A 21,855-nucleotide genomic window follows, 5' to 3' on the forward strand; every position below is an offset into this window, starting at 1 on the left:
ACAGAAGCAGATACTTACATACAACCATTGAACTGAAGTAGGGACCCCTATGATTGAATTAGGAGTAGGATTGAAGGAGCTGAAGGGGAGAGCATCCCTATAGAAAGGCCAGCAGTCTCAACTTGCCCAGAACCCAGGGAGCTCCCAGAGAACGAGCCACCAACCAGGAACACGTATGGGTCAGTCAGAGGCCCCTGGCACAAATATAGCAGAGGTCTGCCTGGTCAGGCCTTAGTGGGAGAAGATGTGCTTAATCTTCAAAAGACTCGAGGTCCCAGGGAAAGGGAAGGGGGGGGGGGGCGGGGAGAGGGCAGCGTACCCTCTCGGAGGCAAAGGGAAGGAGGAATGGGATGAGGAACTGGGGGAGGACCAAGAGGGGGAGAGGAGGACCAATGACTAGAATGTAAATAAGTAAAATAATAAAAATTGAAAACAAACAAATAAAAATAAATAATAGCTATAAATAAAAAATAAAAAAAATAAAAGAAAGAAAGAAATCAGGACAAAGCTCAGCAGACTTGTGACTACAACACATTCACCCCTGTCATGGTACAGTGGCTGAAGTTTCCAAAATCATCTTTATAGAAATATTAAGCATATAGAGCACCAAAGTTCTGTATGAGCCCACCAAGTTACTCAAGTTCAGCTTGAATCATAAAAGGATCCTTAACATACACTCAGGATGTGGCTCCGTTGGTAGAGTACTTGCCTAGCAAGGTACCAAGCCCTGATTCAATAATAACCAGCAATACATTTTAAAAAAAAAAAGTGGGTGTGGCCACACATTACTGTAATAGAGGCACCAGGATCAGGAGTTCAAGGTCATCTTCAGCTACATATTGAGTTCAAGGCTACATAAGACCTTGTCTCAACAAATTAAATTAAATTAAAAGTGCAAGCTTGTCTTCTTGTTAGCCTAAACATGTGCAAGTCAGTAAGAAGCCTGATAGTTACTTCCCTTCCTAGAAGCTGAATCCTCAGCCCCGACTGCCAGTCAGACACCACTTGAGGGCCTTGATAGTGCAGGGAACAAGAAATGAATCAAAAGGAAAATTACTTCTGCCTGAGACACTAATCATACGGGACGCCTGCAGATGTATGGCATTGTCTACCTCAGGCCACTGGGCACCAGGAAAGGCTATTGGGGCCTCTACTCTAGGGGTCTCTGTGATGCTGCCGACCCTCCACACTTCCCTGGCTACTGGACACTAAGTTTGGACTTCTAGCTTCTGCCTCCACCTTACAACTGATTTTATGTCTTTAGGCAGGCAGCAGCCCTGAGACATAGCATGCTTGTCTGTGCAGAGAAAGCTGAACAGTCCAGCATCCCATGGAGAGGGTCACAGAGTGAGACAGGCAGGCTGCTGACCTGGGCTAGGCCACTTCCGGGCCAGCACTCCTAGCCTGTGAATGATGGCTCCTAAAAGTGTGACTAGAGGAAGAGCAGTTTCTACTGCCTATATTCTGGGCAGCAAAAGCTCTGAGGCCATATGAAAGATCTGTCTCTTGAGGATTGCACCCTCTTTTCCTTCCAGACCCAGAACCTGGAGCCCGAGCCTCTAACGTAAGATGTGGGGTATGTGCAAGGCCAGTCGCAGCTGTGGGTCTGTGCTGTGTCCTCTCACCTCAACGGCCAGAGTAGGGCATACTAGTAGGATCTAAGTCTAGAGGAGAGTTGGAACTGTGAGGAAGCAGTCAGCTCAAGGTGACTTGCCATCAGCAGAGGGGGTGCTTGGAAGTGGGATGGAGAGAGATTCCCAGGCCTGTCCCCATCCCGTGGAAAGTGAAAGTGCCAGAGAGCTCGGGATCCGGGGAACAAAGAGCAGCAAAGAGAAGCCCGCGCTCAGAGTGCGCAGCCCCCTCCCTAGGCTTACAAGAGCCTCTGTCCTTCCTCTTAGATCCCAAGAGAGCTTTGGCTGGGCCAAGGTCAGTGGAGGCAGATTTGGGATCCCAGTCGGATTTATTGGATGACCGCAATGAGCCATCCTGGAGCAAAGGAAAGCTTGCCCCGAGGAAGCTGTACGTCAATGAGATCACCCATCCAGGGTTCTGTACCTCCAGCTCTCCCAGGTACCACCACCTAGATACCTGGGCCTTCCCGTTTCCATTGGTACCTCCGTAGCTCTGCAACTCCTCCCTAGTCCCGTCAGAGTTGCCAGACTAAGAGTTTCCGGTGCTCCAGCCTCGGTGCTCAGTCAGGCCATGCAGAGAAGTGGGAACCGCGCCCCCAGGGCTGACTGTGTCAGGTCAACAGGGAGGCTTGCTGTGGGCACCCCATGCAGCCCGAGCGAGGAGCAGAGCACTTAATTCAAGAGGCTGAACGAACAGGGCCAACAAACCACCAGCCTAAGAATCTTCTCCCGGTCTCGGGTCACTCTAGTCAGGCAGGCACTAGCTGGCCCTTTTGACCCTTTCCCACCGCCCCGCTACGCGCCGCCGCCAACCAACGAGTCAGAGCGGCCCAGCGGCGGCAGAAGGGCCCAGCCTCTGCCTTTGTCCCGCTGCAGGTGCGGCCAAGCTCACCCGGCGTAGGGCAGGCAGGATCCGCGCTCTCGGGAGACCCTGGTTCCTCCGTGCGCTCAGCAGCTTCGTCCCCGGCGCCGTCGGCGCGCGCCTCCACCGGCACCACCGTAAAGTTCGTGGGCATGGCTCCGTTAGACACTGCTGTCCCTCGCAGCCACACGCTGCTCCGGAGCAGCCGCGGGACTCCGGCGTAGGGGCGGGGTCCGCCCGGCCCGCCCCACCCGCCACGTGACCACACCTGCCCGCCCCCACGGCTCGGGAAAAGTTTGCCCGGGGCGGGTCGGCAGGCTTCCCGAATGGCCACGCCCACTAAAGGCTCCGCCTCCTGAAACTCCGCCCCTGTAGCCATAGTCTCAGAGTTGCCCCGCCAGAGCCCTGTACCCTCAAGGACTCTACCCGCAAACCTAACTTCTAGAGGCCACCGCCAAGTGAACTGCCCACAGCTGCAGACCTCCCTCGGCACAGGAGACACCAGTTCCGTCCTTCAGGACCGCTTCCTCCCCTCACCCTGCTCACAACACAGGCTCCAAGCCCTTCCGCCCTCCAAGAGCTGGTCATTCACCACTTCCTCAGTTTCAGTTCTTCCATTCTCACTCCAAACTCCCGTGGGGCTCTTCTCCCACAACCCCACAGATCATGGCCCCTTTCTCTCAGTCTACAGCTCCCCATCCCCCCCAACGCTGGTGATCTAGGCTCGGGCCCTGACCAGGTCAAGCTGCTAACCTAGACGAGCAAGTAATGGTTAGTCAGGGGAAGCTGTGCACCCTGGAGTTAAGTAATCCCACCCAAGAAGGTCACTGGGCTCTGGGACAGGTCTGGCCTCTCTGTACCTGCTGGCAGGAGAGTTCCACGATCCAACCTGGGGAACCCTTGCAGTCAAAACTTGGAAGATGGCACTTCCCTTGCGTTTGGCTCCAAGGACAGGTAAATTCCTAGTAGTGACAGGAATATCCGACCAAAGAGTTCCAGAATACCACATGGAGGAAGTCACAGATCTTCTGGAATTTCAGAACCTTGTACATTTTCAATGAAAGACTCATGAAAAACTGGAAACGAATATTTCATCAACAGAAAATAAAGTAAAATGTTAGGGGCAGGCTTGGGATGTAGCTCAGTAGAAGAGGGTTCCCTACCATTTCAGAGACCCTGGTATCATACCTGACATATCCTATAAAAAGCCATAGCCCCCAGGTGCAACGAGTCACCCAAAACTGTTTTAGACGGTCAAAGAGAAACCCAGGTGATATAGCTAGAGCTTCTCACAAACTGTGGAACAGTGCCAGCCTGTTGGCCTGGCCCAGTTCAATCAGGGACAAGATCTGGAAGGCAGCTGCCAGACCAGTGACAGGGCTGGGATACGGGAGTTACAGGGATTTGCATATCCTACCGATGAGAATAAAACATTCTGAATCCAACTCAGAAAAGCCATGTCTCTGAAAGCGCAACTGTAGCCAGCATGGCCTGCTTTCTGCCTTCTGCCAGGAAGGAACTTGAGGGAAACATGGGCTGCTCGGGAATGCCTCTTATACAGTTACTCCAGCTCCTCTAAGGGGTAGGTGCAGCTTGCTCAGGCCAAACTGTCACCCCCACCTCCCTCCAGGAGCTATCCATAGCAAATAGGGAAGGGCTATCACCTGTTTCCCCAGATCAACTGGACCTTAGATGGAAACAGTGACCTCCTCCCCAGAACACCTGTCCAGACCCACAACCACTTGATACTTAACCCCACCCCTTTTCCTGCCCTCCCCCTCTATTGTTTTTAAAGACAAGGTCTTATAACCCCAGTTTGGCCTCTAATTTTGATACTGATAGCCAAAGATGACTGAATTCCTGATCCTCCTGCTTCTACCTCCCCAGTACGGGGAATTACATACATGTACAGACATGACCAGCTACAGTTCTTTTTTTCAAATGTGTCTGTCTCTCAGCCCCATTTCTTCTGGCTGACTGAGCACCAGCAAGGTCTGTTACCATGGCATGATACCCACAAGCTGGGAACTCAAAAACAACACTGAACACTGCACCCAGTGAAACGAAAGAAGAGTATTGTCAATACACTCAGGTCCACTGGGAGCTTGAGTGGGGAGGGGGTGTGTACTGAGCTTGATGACTTACAAGAGGAAGAGCCCATAAAACAGGGCAGAGTAGCCTATGGGAATGTTTTAATCCCCACAAAGTAGAGACGTAAGGTTCCCATCAACCCAGTATGGAGAGCCTCAGGACCAATGTAGCACCAAGTGTTTTTTAACTTGAAAGAAAAGTGGCTCACACAGAACCAGTGGACAGCATGCCAGCTACCATACCTTCCTAGACATGTGAGGGATGTTCTGCTCACTTCAAGGGTTACAAAAAACAGAATGTAACTGTGCTTTATACCTGCTCCAGACAGGACACCAAAGTCTGGTGCATAAATACTTGACCCATGAAACTACATTTTTCTTATGAAACCATGTATGCAGAGGTTAAAGACTAGGAAACTCTGACATAATTTTTTTTTTCAGTTGTTCAAGACAGGGTTTCTCTGTAAAACCCTGGCTGTCCTGAAACTCACTCTGTAGACCAGGCTGGCCTGGTCTCAGAAATCCACCTGCCTCTGTCTCCCAAGTGCTGGAATTAAAGGCATGCACCACCACTGCCCGACTGAGAACATATTATTCAATAAGCACTACATGGTAAAATTTCTCAAGCTGCAATGAGATATGCATCATATAATTCACTGCGCCCCCTACCTCTCCCTCTCCTCCCCTCTCCAGGTGTGATGTGTGAGCATGTATTTGTGTGTATGTGTGTGTGTGTGTGTATGTATATGTACGCTTGTGCTGAAGATATGCACATGGACAGTACATGTGACAACCCCAACTGTGGGCTCTTAGGCACTTTCTTCCTTTTGTTCAAGATATTTTGGCACTCTTTTGTGTGTGTGTGTGTGTGTGTGTGTGTGTTAGTTTGTATGTGTGTGTTTCGAGACAGGGTTTCTCTGTGTAGTCCTGGATGTCCTGGAACTCACTCTGTAGACCCAGGCTGCCTGCCTCTGCCTCCCAAGTGCTGGGATTAAAGGCGTGTGCCACCAGTGCCTGGCAGTTTAGCACTCTTGACTGGAAACCTAGTCTAACTGGCCACTGAGCTTCCAGGAAGTCATCTGTGTCTACCTGCCATCTCCTAGTAGTGCTGGGATTACAAATGCAAGGGAATACCCAGATTTCTGCATGAGTTACGAGGTTCAATAAAACACTTGCAACCAGGCCCTCTCCCCAGTACCTCTGAAGAGCTTTTTTTTTTTGGATTTGGTTTTTCTGAGACAGAGTTTCTCTGTGTAGCCCTGGCTGTCCTGGAACTCACTCTGTAGACCAGGCTGGCCTCAAACTCAGAAATCCACCTGCCTCTGCCTCCCAGCGTGCTAGGATTACAGGCGTGCGCCACCACCGCCCAGCTAGAGCTTTTTTAAAAAAGATTTATTTATTTATTTCATGTATGTGGGTACACTGTCACTGTCTTCAGACATATCAGAAAATGGCATCGGATACCCATTACAGATGGTTGTGAGTCACCATGTGGTTGCTGGGAATTGAACTCAGGACCTCTGGAAGAGCAGTCAGTGCTCTTAACCACTGAGCCATCTCTCCAGCCCCTCTGAAGTGCTTTTAAAGCAATCCAAGAAATAAGGTGCAAAGGCCTGGCTATCCTGTCACCTTCTTCCCCATCCTAACCCTCAGAGATGAGTCTGCCCTTGCTCACAGGGTCCAGCTAGGCCACAATGAAGCACTGATACACAGCTACTGCTGAGATCAGTGGTACAGTATAGGTAGAGCCATGTGTCTCCCCTATATGGTATCATCCACCCCAAGCTTTTAGCTTCAAGAAACCAAGGCATGCCAGCAACACCTACTCCTAGCTGTGACCACTTGTCTTATAAAGGTCCAGAGCTTTGGTGCACAAGGCCATAGCCCGCATCTTATAAGACTTCCCCAGTATACATTATTCTAGTAATGGTCAGAAAGAGACCACCTAGCACTGTTCGGTGAGGGGTAATTGAGGGACAGGAGCCTTGGGCTCTGGTATGGTCCATCTGCCTTCAGTCAACCAGCTCCACAATGTTATTCTTTCTTCATCCAAAATCCTGTCCACTTAGACCAACGGTATGCACAGTGTCACCCAAAAGGCTACTCAATATCACTCTCTGGTCACCATCTCAGATTGCACTACTCACCACTGCTATCAGCTCAGGGCTTTCTGCTCAGCTGTAGGTACTGGCTAGTCCAGTTCACTGCTCAAATGTTCTCCAGCTGGGCAGGAGATCCCTTATGTGGCCTCCAGAGGCTGACAAAGAAACCTAGCTTGCACTGTTGTTTGTCATCAGCAGTGTCAAGTGCAGATTGGCCATCAGCATCCCTTTGTGACCTCCAAACCTAATTATCTCCCAGGTAAACTGGAAAAACATTCTCTATGAAAATCTGCACATTCCTGCTCCCCCATAGCATGGGTGGAGAAGGGAGCCCAGTGCACATGACAGCCACTGTACATGGGTGCACACTACACAGAGCAATAGAAAAAAGGGAAAGACTAATCAGCTGCTACACCAGGGACATCATGCTTGGGCAGGCACCTGAGGGCGCATGTAAGAGACTGCTCCAAGCCATAGTTTCACCCTGTTGTAGCAAACCCAGTTCCCAGGCTGTCCGAGGCATGTGTAACCTGCACCCACCTCTGTACACTGTACAGCAGGGACCAGAAAAGCCAATGATCCAGAAACACCAGTTCAACAGAGACCAGAAGACTGAGCCCCCAGACCATGAAAATGTTAGAGTTTCCCAGTACATCCACAGTCTTGAAAATTGGAGCCACTGCCACACATATTACAGGTGACCTTGCTGAAGGTTAAGGCAGGTGGTTGCAATTTTGTCCACCTGAGGTTTGAAGTGGAAACCCCAGACCTGAGGACTATATAGAAGACACCTCCAGTACGGAAGATGGTCAAGTCATTTGACCTGATCTGGTGGGAAGGGGTTGTATGCGCAGAATTCGAACTGTAGAAGTAGATCTCACTCTGCTTGAGGTGCCCTCGGTAAGAAAATGGAAGTTGATTCAACCTTTAAAAAGTATAGAACTATTCTTCAGTTTCTAATCTTAACACCCAAGGCTATGCTTTCTGTTGTAACAGATTTCAGAACTACCTAATCCAGGGCCCTGCACCATGCCCAAGTGACTTGCTTGCTAGTCTGCAAGTTCCATACTTACTTGGCAAGGAGAGAACGGGGTTATTTCTGACATAACCTTTTGTCAATAGAAAGGGGCAAGCCAGCAAATGTTTGTTAAATCACAAAGCTGACAAAGTACAAAAGAACTCATCTGGTCTGCAGTCCATGACAAGGGTACCTGCTCCAAGGGATGAATTTCTAGAAGCAGAATTCCTAGACAATGATCTGGCCCCTTGGTAGCCAGCCTGCACCAAGGCCAGGAAGAGTCCCAGCCTTATCTTCCCTATTGACCCCAGAGGGGCGGTAGAGCTCACAACCTTCACAACCACACTGGGTAGGAAGGAGACCTAAATTCAAGGCCAGCGCTTTTTCTCTTGGCAGGACAGCAGCCCAACATTTAATTGACCTCAGAAACACTTGAAGCTCTTTTTTTTTTTTTTTTTTTTTTTTTTTTTTGAGATAGAGTTTCTCTGTATAGCCCTGGCTGTCCTGGAGCTCACTCTGTAGATCAGGCTGGCCTCGAACTCAGAAATCTGCCTGCCTCTGCCTCCCAGAGTGCTGGGATTACAAGCATGCGCCACCACCGCCGGGCCACTTGAAGCTCTTTAATTACCCTGGGATGTGTGGCACGTGGGCATGTAATATATACACATATTTGGGGCTGGAGAGATGGCTTAGTGGTTAGGAGCACTGACTGCTCTTCCAAGGTCCTGAGTTCTATTCCCAGCAACCATATGGTGGCTCAAACCATCTGTAATGGGATCTGATGCCCTCTTCTGGTGTGTCTGAAGACAGCTACAGTGTACTGTACTCATATACATAAAAAATAAATAAATAAAATACATATATTTGGCTGGGCAGTGGTAGTGCACTCCTTTAATCCCAGCACTTGGGAGGCAGAGGTAGGCAGATTTCTGAGTTCGAAGCAGCCTGGTCTACAGAGTGAGTTCCAGGACAGCCAGGGCTATACAGAGAAACCCTGTCTCAAAAAACCAAAACAAAACAAAACAAAACAAAAACATATATTTGTTCTACTCCTCTAGAGAACCCTGACTAACACACACCCTAAGCCCTTTTTCTACATAGCTCTAAATAACCCTGGAAAAGAAGACAAACATCTATAGGCACAATAATATCATAATGCCTTTTTGTGGGGTTTCAGGGTAGCCAAGTCACTTGCTCAAAAAGGAAGGCAGGGTCAGGACAAGGAAACAAGTTTTAGGAGCCTGGAATGGATGGAAGGGCCAGGAAGCCTCTGCCCATTGGTTCCCTGCCCAGACCTTATGGGACATGTGCTGGGCTACCCTTAAGAACTGAGATGGTTCTGATGGGAAGAAGCACATCCTGGCCTCAGAGTCACTCTGGCATGCAGTGATTTGTGGGCAGTGGGATTCCCAGAAGATGTGTGTCTTCTGAATGGCAAGGTAAGTCTCATACCAACCTCCTCAACCCAGCAGTTCACTCCTAAGTCACAGCTCCCAATGGCATCACAACTGTGGCACATAGTAGGAGTTCTGTCTCAGGCTACAGAGATAGAGCCAGCTCTTCCCACACTGTGCTCAAGCCCTCAAGCTCTAGACTCTGTTTTTCACATTCAAGCTGCACCAACTGACCCACTCTTGTCCTGACGATCAGGACAAGCTGACCCTTTGACCAAGCCAGGTCCCTCCCCTAGTGGGCTGGTAAAGGTTAAGGAGACTTTGGAGGTGAGACTTATGAACCTACTCAGTGCCAGAATCATGGCTGACATCTATCCAAGTTGAAAATTCCTCCTTGCAGAGTGACTGTGGCCATTGAGCTATTACATGTCACACTAACAACAGGTTCACATGTCCACAGGTTGCTGACACCTTGTGGGTGACTGGTAAAAACATCTACTTAGAGTTGGCAGGATTGCTCAGTTGGTTGGTAAAGGCATTTGCCACTCAAGCCCGAGTTCAATCCTCAAACCCAAGCAAAAGTAGGAGAAAATAAAGTCCACAAAGTTGCCCTCTGACCTCTACACAAATGCTATGAACTAGCTGGGTAGTGGTGGCACAAGCCTTTAATCCCAGCACTTGGGAGGCAGAGGCAGGTGGATTTCTGAGTTCAAGACCAGCCTGGTCTACAGAGTGAGTTCCAGGACAGCCAGGGCTATACAGAGAAACCCTGTCTTGAAAAACCAAAAAAAAAAAAAAAAATGCTATGAACTATCCCTGCCCCTATACTACTCAAATATGTTAATGAATAAAAGAGAAAAAAAAATTAATCTGGTCATTTGGTTGCTTTTTCCTGGTTTGAGGGGGTTGGTTTTCGGGGTGGGAGAGGAGGCAGTATTTGTTTGCTTGTTTGTTTGCTTGCTTGTTTATTTTGAGACAGTATCTCAATGAACAGCATTCACTGGCCTGGCACTCTATTGACCAGGCAGACCTCTGAAGTTACTTCAGCCTCCTGCTTCTGACTCCCAAGTGCATGCACCACCATTTTTTTCTTTTTAAAATAATTTATTCTGTTTAATTGCAAAGAAAAAAAATACAAATATAATAATGTTAACATCATTCTTTGGCCTGAAATGCTTCCCACAGCTATACATCATCACCAATACCAGCACCTTCTCTTCTCAAACTACAGCTCTGTCTCCAAGAAACAGCAGCTCCCCAGTTCCTGACCCCACCACTCTTCCTGGTCTATGAAAACAGTGACTCTAGAAACATCACGGGACTGGAGTCACACATCCGTCCTTTCGTAACTGGCTCGATTCACTGAGCACAATGTCCTGGGGGCTCAGCCATGGTGCAGCTTGTGTCAGAGTGTCCTTCCTTTTCAGAGCCAGTAACATTCCACCGGGGGACGGACCATGTCTCGCTTACCTGATGGGCACTTGAGTTCTTTCCACCTCTTAGCTATTGTGAATAATTTTTCTTAAGTCTCCCCCATATGAAATGAGCAGCAGAGTTCCTGGGGTATATGTCGAAGCAGAATAAAAGTGGTTAAGGGGCACCACTGCTTTTGTAGAGAAGCACACATCCACATACAACCTAACTGGGAGAAGCAAGACACAGCATGGTGGGGTCTGTATGCTGGGGCTAGTGGATGACTTCCTGCCCTGCCTAAACTAAGCATATTCTGCAACATGTGCAGCACTGGCCAGACAGAATACCAGATGCCACTGCCCAGAGATAAGCAGGCTACCTCCCACCATGATCTCTGTCCTATTATTAAACTAGCATCGGCAAGTGACATAGACCTGTACCAAAGGTCATTCTTTGGTTGCAGGCATGTAGAGGTGGCAGTCTTACAGACCCTGGGGGATGTTGTTGCTGCACCCACTGAAAGGCAACTCAGCAATCAGAGCAGAAACTACTGCAGGACCCTCAGCCCACTGGAGGGGCCACGGATACCAACCCAAGTCCTTTGAAGCCTGGGGTTGGACATCTGCAGTGCAGCCCTGCTGGGAAATAATACCAGCTCCTAAAAACTCAGAAAGTCTGCTGGTGGATCCCAGAAGGACTTCCAGATAAATGAGTAAAACCTTCTAGCCACATTTTACATCCTAAGGGGCAGATGATCAGCAAGGCCACAGGGCAGCTGGAGACTGAGGCACTGTGGGTAGACTCTTCCCAATAGGCTGAGGAACACTCAACCTCTGAGCATTTCTGTGTGTGCCAGGGGACCTGCATGCACATTGCTAAGGGCTGTAAATTCTTTCTAAACTGACTCAATTTTCACCTTCTTACATTTTAAAGTTTGAATTTTGGTTTAAACATTTTAAACTAAAATGTACCTCCCCACCCACCCCACCCCACCCCCAGTTCTTGTCTTCTATTTCATTAAAAGAAGAGAGAAGGAGAAATATGTTTGCCTAGCTGTTGCTGACTTAGATAACTCTCTTGGCTTAATCACCCTGTTCAAACCTTAAATATTTGACTTATGTCCCATGACAGAGTCTGACAAATATAATGTTAAAAATTGCTGCCATCAAGAGTGAACTTCTTTGTGTAAATAATGCAACTCATTAATTTCTATTTCCTTGGGGCATGGGTTAAAAATACATTTTGAGAATGAGCTTTGATTGCTATTGAAGTACAGTAACATCACATGGCCCTCACAACTCTAAACTCACTATACCCCCAAGGCAAGCTTGATCCTTTCTACAAGACAAACTGCAGTCTATAGATGTACAAGACCAGGATTAGCCAAGTCCAGAGACAACATAGATAGATAGATAGATAGATAGATAGATAGATAGATAGATAGATAAAGGGGGGCAGGGGCAGGGCGGAGATATGTAGAGCACTTGCATATTTAGATGCATGAGGCTCTGAGATCAATACTTAGAGGGGAGGGGAGGGGAGGGGAGGGAAAGGGAGGGGGAGAGAAATCACCAAGTAGCGGTTAGTTCAGCTAACCGGTGCATGTAGTTCTATTGTACCGTGTTATGATTATGAATGTTTTACCGTAGGGGTGGTGTATGTTTGAGGAGATAGATATGCTCACCCTGACTTAAAAATCAATATCCTCCCTCTCCATCTCTGCCTCTCTCTCTCTTTCTCTTTCTCTCTCTCTCTCTCTCTCTCTCTCTCTCTCTCTCTCTCTCTCTCTCTCTCTAACTTTGTGTTCTAGGTTATCAAGTAAGTGAACTTAATTTTAAAAAGAATAAAAGTGGGACTGGAGAGATGGCTCAGGGGTTAAGAGCACTGGTTGCTCTTCCAGAGGTCCTGATTTCAGTTGCCAGCAACCAAATGGTGGCTCACAACCATCTGTAATGGGATCCAATGATGCCCTTTTCTGGTGTGTCTGAAGACAGTGACAGTGTACTCATATACATAAAATAAATAAACCTTTTTTTAAAAAGCAAAAATAATTTTAACCCCATCTCTGACCACAGCAGAATTCTTATTTTTGGTGGTCAAAGGAAGGGTTAGCTCAAGAGACTGGGATGTCTACTACCTACATGACCACTCGGCAAATGTCTCCTTGAAGATAACTGCAGAATCAAGATATCTCCAGACCCACAAAACCACAGGCCTGGCCCTGAGAAAGTTTAGAAATGCAGACCATGAGTGGGGGTTGGCCATGAAGATCAATCTAAGCTACCATCTAGACATGGCAGCTGTGTGGAACAGAGTCCAAAAAAACAGAGATGCCTTCGAGGTAAGAGCACAGAGGTCTCAGGTGCAAATGGCCTTAATTACAAGCTTTCTGAGCAAGTCATGGACAGCTGTTTCAACAAAAGCTAGGACCACATACTAAGAATGTGATTCTTCTAAAAATCACTCTTCTGTGAGAGGAATACAGTGCTGTTGTGGAACAATTTCCTAGCACATGCCTAAATCCAATCCCTAGTATTGCAACAAACAAATACTGCTTGTTCAATCCCAATGGAGGCAAAAGAAAACACCCCTGGCTTTCACTGCAGACCTAAGAGAACAAATAGTGGACAATTTGCTGTAAGAAGGTAGAAATTTCAAAACACTTGGTAACTGATAAAAAACACCGGGCAGGAAAAAAAAATCAGAGATTAAGACAAGACTGCACAAACTGGCACAAGTACACCTATCACTCCACCGTGCTACCCCCTTCCACTGAGGCCTCTCACCTCCACTAGCATGGAAACAAAAGAGAATGTGACCTTTGTTCACAAAGGACGGAGCAGAAAGTCAGCCACAGAAAGACCACAAGAAAATTGTTAAAGCCTTGAGGATTTAAGCAACACATTCCAAGGACCTGATGTCTTGAAGGAGTCCCAACTGAAATCAAGCACTATCTTTTTCCCCAGGGTGGGGGTGGGGGAGTTTCCTCCTTGTGGATCTAGCAGTGATTGCAAAGATAATCCGGGGCGTTTTACACTGTTTCCAGACAGCCACATAAAAATTCAGTCCTAAGTGCCTTACTACTCCACTTTACTGGGCTACACAACCACAGTGGGTTCTAGCACAGAAATCAGGGGCAACGTGAACTAACCCCAGAGGAACAGATGTTTAGTTGAGATGAGGTGATGCCGTAGTATCTGGTGAGCACTAATTCCACACCTGGCGCCCTCATGGAAAAAGATCTGAAGATTCTGAAGGGAGACACAGAAGAACCAACCAGGGATGACAAAGACTCTCTTCAGCACACAGCCTTCCAGACCACTGTCCTGTGTCCTTCCTTCCCACTCAATAAAATCCCCAAGTACCCTCAGGCAGAACATTGAGAAGGAGAGGCCCTCATTCTTATCCTAGGGGCCAGACCTTGAATAAATCTGATTTCCCTTCCAGCTCACATTTCTTGAATATTGACTTTTGAGTGGAGATGAATCCAGCAACAACATTTACCATCCTGGCAGAAATAAAGATATTTGAGACATGTGTGCCCCTCCCTGTGGCTATCAAACTAATGAAACTATGGATTCCCAAGAAGTTGGAACTTTTCCTCAGGAGTCTCAATGTTGGGAGAAGGAAAAGGCTGAATGAGCCCTAGTGCTACCCAGAAGGAAAGCTTATTTCCAGGAAAGAGATGTCTAACACTGGTGACAACTCGGCAGACCACTTTGCAGGGCAGACTGAAGCTCAGACAATGAGATAGGTAGAACAACCCTCAGACCAGGACTCTCAGTCATAAAGATATCTTGGCTTCTAGTTAAACCTAAACCTCTCCTCAATTCTTCAGAGAGAGACTGGGTTAGGAGAACCACGGTATCTCCTTGTTCCTCTTCCGAGTGTGTCCATAACGGATAAATCTTTTTCTGCTTCTCACTATTCCCTGTTAGTTTAATTGGCATGTTGAGGACAGGAAACTGAGGCTGGAATGTTAGAGCACCCAGGGTCCAGGCTCCAACTCTCGTTACTCCAGTAACAACACTACAGCACTCACTGAAGGGGTAGTATAGGCCCAGGAGCCCCCACGAAGGAACCACCTTCTCAGCACAAAAGAGATTTAATTGCCCCAGAGGGAAAGAGGGCAGGGAATAAGAGACAAACACAGAAGATAGAGGATGAGGGAGAAAAAAACAAGGGAGAGGGGAAGGGGCATTTGTCCTGGAGGGAGACAAAGGACTGCCTTTGGTAGAGAGGTGACAGAGGTGGCCTATTGGCAAGCTGGCAAGATAACTGTAAAATAGGAAGCCCCTGTTAAGATGAGGTGTTTAATTTTAATTGGGCATGTTAATTAGATGAACCAAAGGGGGCTTTTGATTGCTGGACTTCAACACTTTGATTCCTGGACCTTAATAGTAAGCCTCAGGAGGAGGAAGTAGCCAAGGAATAGATAGACCTTGCTGGCTAGCTTTAGGAATATAATCTAATTTTTTTTTTTTAGCAAGGCAGAGACAATCAGGGAGAAGGGCAAGGCCTGCCAGAGTTATGTTTGCCATGCTCCGGCTGCCTAGGGGACCTTCACTCAATACATCCAGTTAATTCTTTAAGAACGTTAGTTCTTAAAACTAATTTTAAAAAAAATTAAGAACTGCATTGACTATCTGACGGGCTGAGAACTCCATTGAGGGGCTGGAGAGATGGCTCAGTGGTTAAGAGCACTGACTGTTCTTCCGAAGGTCCTGAGTTCAATCCCCAGCAACCACATGGTGGTTCAAAACCATCTGTAAAGGGATCTGAGGCTCTTTTCTGGTGTGTCTGGAAACAGCTACAGTATACTCATATAAATAAAATAAATCTTTGAGGGAGAAAGGAAGGGAGAGATGGGGAGAGAGAGAGAGAGAGAGAGAGAGAGAGAGAGAGAGAGAGAGAAAACATTGGTGAGGTGTGGCACATCTGTGTGACTACTGGCACATCCACGTGACCATTCGCTAGTATCCGTGAAGTATGTACACTGGGTATAAATGTGCTATCATGTGTGAGTAGCATGTGCTCCACAAGCACCTATCAGAGGTAGCTTGAGATGGGCATCTTCAAAAACTAAAGTCTTCGGGAAAAACAGACTGAGCTGTGGCCCTGAAGAGTCCTGCTGAAACCAAGTTCTACAATTCCCACAGACCTGTCCACTTAGACCTGATCCTTATTTAAATGTCATATAAGGATGCCTCATAAATGTCCCTGGGAAGAGGGCACAGACACCCTGACTAAAATCCACCTGAGGCAACCCAGGTTCTTCCCGGCAGTACCAGATTCAGATGCACAAAAAACACTGCCTTGTTTCCTCCCCTTGGACTTGTTCTAGACTGGGCACAACTGCAAATGTGTTTGCACAGATCCGAGTCACAGCACCATATGAAGGGTTTGCTCCCAGGATTCAGCACCAATGAAGAGGGCATAAAAAGAGAGAGGGGGGTTTAGAGAATGTGGCACAGTGGTGTGGGGGAAGGGGGTGCTTAGGCAGGCCGTGACCAGGCACCTCTTCCCCCTGAGGGACCATACGCACACAGACATGGTATAGAATAGAGTTTATTCAGGGCAGAGAATGGAGTTAGAGAGGCAGAGAGAGGGAGAGAGAGAGAGTAGAGAAGTGGAGGAGTGGAGGCCGGCCATGACCACGTGGAGAGGGGGGAGGGGAGGAGAGCCCAAGGGGCAGAGAGGTGAGAGTGTGATGAGAGAGAGAGAGGAGGGGCAAGTAGCCCCTTTTATAGTGGGCCAGATCTATGGGGCGGGGCATACCTGGCTGTTGCCAGGTAAATGTGGAGCTTAGACAGAATACCAACACTCAAGGGAGCCTCAGAGTCACTGTTGGTACTCTGTTTAAGCTCCACCCCACACAGGTATGCCCTGCTTCATAGATCTGGCCCACTATAAAAGGGGCTACTTTCCCCTCCTCTCTCTCTTTGCTCTCTCTCTCCGCTCTCCCACATCCTACTCTCACCTCTCTGCCCCTTGGGCTCTCCCCCCACTTTCCACGTGGTAATGGCTGGGCACTTCTCTCTCTCTCTCTCTCTCTCTCTCTCTCTCTCTTTCTCTCTCTCTCTGCCTCTGTAACTCCCATCCTCTACCCTGAATAAACTCTATTCTATACCATGCCTGTGTGCTTGTGGTCCCTCAGGGGGAAGAGGTGTCTGGACAAAAGCCCACCTGGGCACCCCCTTCCCCCACACCGCCGTGCCACACTCCCTTAACCCCCAGTTCTCTCCTTTTTAAGCCCCTTCATTTGGTGCTGTGACTTGGATGAGAAACACTGTGGGTTTTGCTTAAGCCCCCTTCAGTCACCCTGGCTGCTTTCCCATCCTTGCAATGCTCTGTGGCTTGATCTGCCACACCTTCTGTTTCTCTATGGCATGGATAAATCCCACTACCTGCTCTGGTTCTGCTTTACTCTCCTCACAGCCTGCAAACTCCTGCTGCTCCTGCACAGATTGGACAGGATCTAGAGATTACAAATCTGATGACCACACATGGTACTTTTCTGTGAAGACTGCACCCTTGCAAGTCCTGAGAACAACTGGCACCCAAGGGCTTGCTGTCCCTGGAGCATGGTTATGTCTTCCCCCATTGTGCCTTCCATAGTCACAACTGTTGTGTTTTATAAAAAGATAAAAAGAGAAGGAATATGTTTGGTGGATGTGCAGTCAGGTGTCAGGGAAGGGAGTGTCTCTGCGGGCCCATGCCCCTTCCCCCTGAGGGACCAGCCACACATATAGTATAGAATAGAGTTTATTCAGGGAATGGGGAAGTGAGTTGAGGAGGGAGAGGGAGGAGAAGAGGCCAGCCACGAGTGGAGAGAGAGAAGGTTGGGGAATGAGGAGAGAGGGGGAGCAGGACAAGAGAACAGAGCAAGAACAAGAAGGCAAGAAAGAGGGGGGAAGGGAAAGGGGGGGGCTCCTTCATCTATCCTCCTGGGCCAGCTTCGGTGGCAGAAAGTGTTGCCTCAATTCTGAGGGAAGCCTAGGATGCATTAGTGACACTTCTTCCCCTCCTTATAGGACAAAGAGTGTTATGGATCTCCCACAAAGGGCTCATGGCACACAGGACTACAAGAAATCTCCAGCCTCAGGTTAACCAGAGACACGGTCAGTGCTTCACTGAGAGAAGGTCACCTTCTTGTCCTTTCTATTCTCGTAGGATTCCTAGGGGATGGGAAAGAATGGGCCAGGTGCCTGGCTGGCATCAGCCAACCTCTGCCCAGAATGACTGGCAGTTCTAGTCAGGGCTTCAGCCACACAAATAAACCCAAGAACTCTCAGGAACCACCCACTGTTTCAGGAAGGAGGCTGCAGCTCCACTCTGCTGGATATAATTTCTGGACATGATTAAACAGGAAGGAAATAAAAGACTCTGGCTGAGATTACATTCAGAAGCCTAGCTCTCCAGGCTCTACATTACCACTGCTAGAAACTAGTGATTAACCACTCCTGTTGTTGTCAGAGGCAGCTCAGCTCTGCCATTGTCCCCAAACCTGAAGCCATCAGCCCATGCCTGGCAATAAAACTGTGGGTTTGGGGTCAGGCACAAAGCATGTCAGTACCAGCAGAAAGCAGAGGCCCATTCTGAATTTCCCCTTCAAGCAGGGGAGTGTAAACTGCCACGCAGGTCTAGATGTTACCGACTTGGCTTTATTTCTAGAAGTGGGTCAGAACTCACACTGGCACTGGGTGTGGTAGTGCACTCTACTAACCCTAGTACTAGAGAGATAGATAAGAGGATCAGAAGTCCAAGGTCAGCCTCACCTATCTAAAGAGTTAAAAAGTCTGCCTAGGCTACGGGAGACCTTGCCACAAACAAACAAATCCTAAAACTGCTTTTGTTTGGTTGACCTGAGCGACCTATAAGTAACTTTCAGGCTATTCCATTGAGGTGGCAGCCCAGAACCTTCCAGTATCTCCAGGGCATTCGCTGTGCCTATGACTCATGAAACCCTACCTGGAAAATCCTCCTCCAACTTCCTGCCTCCGCACCTGGGCAGCAGCTTTTGAGCTGTAAGGACACCTGCTGGGCAGAGCCAGTGACTGAGAGGAAGGAACTGCTACTATGCTTCCTCTTCTGATTCCTTAGGGCTGATGAAGGTGGAGGAGGGGTTCTGGCTTTCCCCGGTGCAAAGGAGATCCTGCAAGAACTACAGGGAAACCCAGGAGAGCCAGATCCTCAGGAAGGGATTTCTTTTTAGGATCTGTAAGGCAACAAATGGCAGGAGGAGGCCCCGTGGGACTTGGGCAACTCTGAGTTTCAGGCACCCTTCCATAGCCCACAGATGTCCTTGCCCAAGGTCTATGCTTCTCAGACACCTGTGGCCCCCACCTGGTGACCTCCTTCCACAGCAGTCCCCCCCCCCCCAGTGGCTAGGGGAGGAGTCCTCACTAGAAGGTGGCTCTGTCTCCCAAGGACAAGAGGCTGTTGGACCATGCTGATCCTTCCTAGAGATATTAGGATACATGAACATATAGGAAACCTGCTAGCCAAGGACCTTTCCAGCCAAGTGACTCCTACACCCTCAACCAGGAATTGCACCCCAGGGGGTTCAGCAGCAGCTGCACACTAAACTCTAACATTTTGTCTTTGTATTAGGCAAAGCTTTGTGTGTGTGTGTGTGTGTGTGGTGTGCTTGTGTGTGGTGTGTGTGTATAAGTAGTTTTATCATATATATATATGTTTACATATAAATATATATGATTTATATATGTAGATTTACATATATATTAACACTTATCATATATATACATGTGTATATACACACACACACACACAGAGTTACCGGTAACCCTATATAGAGTATAGCAGGCTGTGATCCAGCTAGTCCAACAATGACTATCTAACAACAGAAAGTCCTAGAATCCAGTAGTTCAGTCCACAAGGCTGGATATTTCAGATGGTCTTCAACATATGCTGGAATCCCAAAGAAGTAGGTTCTAATTCCAGTGAAGGAATGAACTTTGAAAAGTGAGCAAACAGGCAAAGAAGGAGCACTAGCTGGTTTGTTTGTTTGTTTGTTTGTTTGTTTTGGGGTGTTTTTTTTGGATTTGATTTTTTCAAGAGACAAGGTTTCTCTGTATAGCCCTGGCTGTCCTGGAACTCACTCTGTAGACCAAGATGGCCTCGAACTCAGAAATCTGCCTGCCTCTGCCTTCCAAGTGCTGGGACTACAGGCGTGCGCCACCAACACCCGGCTGAGCACTAGCTTTTTTCACATCCTTTATACAGGCTGCCACCAAAAGGTGTGGCCCAGATTTAAAGTGGATCTTCCCACCTCAAAAATATTTGGATTTAAGTTGGGTCTTCCCACTTCAAATAACTTAATTAAGAAAAGTCCCTCACAGTTTTATTCACTGTTTGGGTTTTTAGTTAATTCCAGATGTAGCCAAATTGATAACCAAAAATAGCCGTCATTGTCTTCAAGTAAACTTCCAAGAGAAGAACACACCACATGACCTGTGTCTTAGCCTCTTTAAGCTGCAAGATACCCTAGACTGTATAATTCATGAAGGGCACACATTTCTTACAGTCCTGGAAGGTCAGGATCAAAATGTCTGCTGATGGCCAGCCTCCTGGCTCACAGAAGCCATTGCTAAAACTTGTCACTCATCCTGGGGAAGGCCCAACAGCTTGATTCTCCTGGCTGATCCCCTTTGGTAGTTTGAATCCGCTTGGCCCAGGGATTAGCACTATTACAAGGTGTGGCAATGCTGGAATAGGTGTGGCCTTGTTGGGAGATGTGTGTCACTTTGTGGGTGGGCTTTGAGGTCCTATGCTCAGCTCCACCCAGTGTGAAAGAGACTCTCCTTGCTGTCTGCAGAAGAGACAGTCTTTTTCTAGCTTCCTTCTGATTAGGATGTAGAACTCAGGGACTAGAGAGATGGCTCAGTGGTTAAGAACACTGATGGCTTTTCTAGAGGTCCTGAGTTCAAATCCCAGCAACCACACAGTGGCTCACAACCATCTGTAATAGATCTGATGCCTTCTGTTGTGTCTGAAGACAGCTACAGTGTTCTTATATATAATAAGTAAATCTTTAAAAGAAAAACAAAGAGCACTGGCTGCTCTTCTAGAGGTCCTGAGTTCAAATCCCAGCAACCACATGGTGGCTCACAACCATCTGATGCCCTCTTCTGGTGTGTCTGAAGACAGTAAAAGTGTACTCACATACATAAAATAAATCTTAAAAAAAAAAAAAAAAGATGTAGAACTCTCAGCTCTTCTATCACCATGTCTGCCTGGATGCCACTCAACTTTCTGCCATGATAATGGACTGAACCTCTAAAACTGTAAGCCAGTTTTAATTAGATGTTTTCCTTTATAAAAGTTGCCTTGGTCACGGTATCTCTTCCTCCCTACCCCCATCCCTCAGGGTGCTAAACCAGGGTGGTTTTGAAGCAGCTGGAGCAAAACATTTACCTGAACTTGTGTTTAAAACCACAGCTGATCTTCCAAAGTTAAGCTCTTACCAAACATGAGCAAAGTGCAGGATGCTAATGTTAGCGCTCAATATAAAATTAAGACAGGGACTTGATGGGGACATTTCACTCTCCACAGTTCCATTGAGGGCTTCAGTCACCTCAGGAAATCTGGATTTGTAGATGTTGATGATATCCTTGAGGTAAAGTTACAGAGAAGGTATCCCATGAGGCAGAACAGAGAGGCTTTGGTGGACCAATGGGAATAATGACCCACTTGGATGCCCACCTCTATTTCCCTCTGAGGAGATGGCCTTCCCACTGAGTACCTGCTTGACTACTCTGCCCTGGTCACTCAATTTCTGGCTTAGGTCCACATTTGGGGGTGGGGTGCTCCATGAGTTAATCCTTTCCATTCCACACTGTACACTCGTGCTAGGATACCATGCTGATCCCTCCTGGGAATGTCTCATATAGACCCCCCCCCCAATGAAGTCCCAGAGAAGGAGGGCACCACCTCAGTGGGCTAGTGCTTAGATGCTCAGTCTCCATGGAGACAAGATGTATTGTTCAGCCTGAGCTGGATATTCAGAACAGCCATATACCGGGGAGCATGGAGTGACAGAAGAACTGATTGGGGTGCTAAGATGGCCCTATGAGGCAGAGGCAACAGCTATGCAAATCCCCCAGAGCAGGAGCACCCTGGAAACATGTCCCAGACAGGTACTTTCCTATATGGGCCATCCTGCTGCAGGGCAAGCAACCAGGACAAGATTGTCCCTGGCAACTTTCTACAAGTCTGTCATGCCTCTTTTAGCCTTTTATGTCCCAGATCTTTCGCAGCACATTGGCTTTCTTTAGATTCAGATCCCAGGACCTCTAATGACCTCAGTAAGCCCCCTTCAGTTT

General features: G+C 47.9%; 1 protein-coding gene across 2 annotated transcripts in view; it reads right to left on the reverse strand.

Moving 5' to 3' along the window:
• Slc12a7 (solute carrier family 12 member 7) overlaps positions 1 to 21,855 on the reverse strand; it is an 85,830-nt gene that overhangs the window by 52,237 nt on the left and 11,738 nt on the right. The window contains exon 1 of one of the 2 annotated variants that reach the window (XM_052159850.1): positions 2,524 to 2,791. The exons of the other annotated variant lie outside the window; for it this stretch is intronic. Coding sequence (XP_052015810.1) covers positions 2,524 to 2,647 — 124 coding nt within the window. The 5' untranslated portion in view covers positions 2,648 to 2,791. Of the gene's footprint in view, positions 1 to 2,523; positions 2,792 to 21,855 lie in introns of those variants that run through there. 2 annotated transcript variants of the gene reach the window in all.

Source organism: Apodemus sylvaticus, chromosome 16 (assembly GCF_947179515.1).
Source record: "Apodemus sylvaticus chromosome 16, mApoSyl1.1, whole genome shotgun sequence".
Taxonomy (NCBI): Eukaryota; Metazoa; Chordata; class Mammalia; order Rodentia; family Muridae; genus Apodemus; species Apodemus sylvaticus.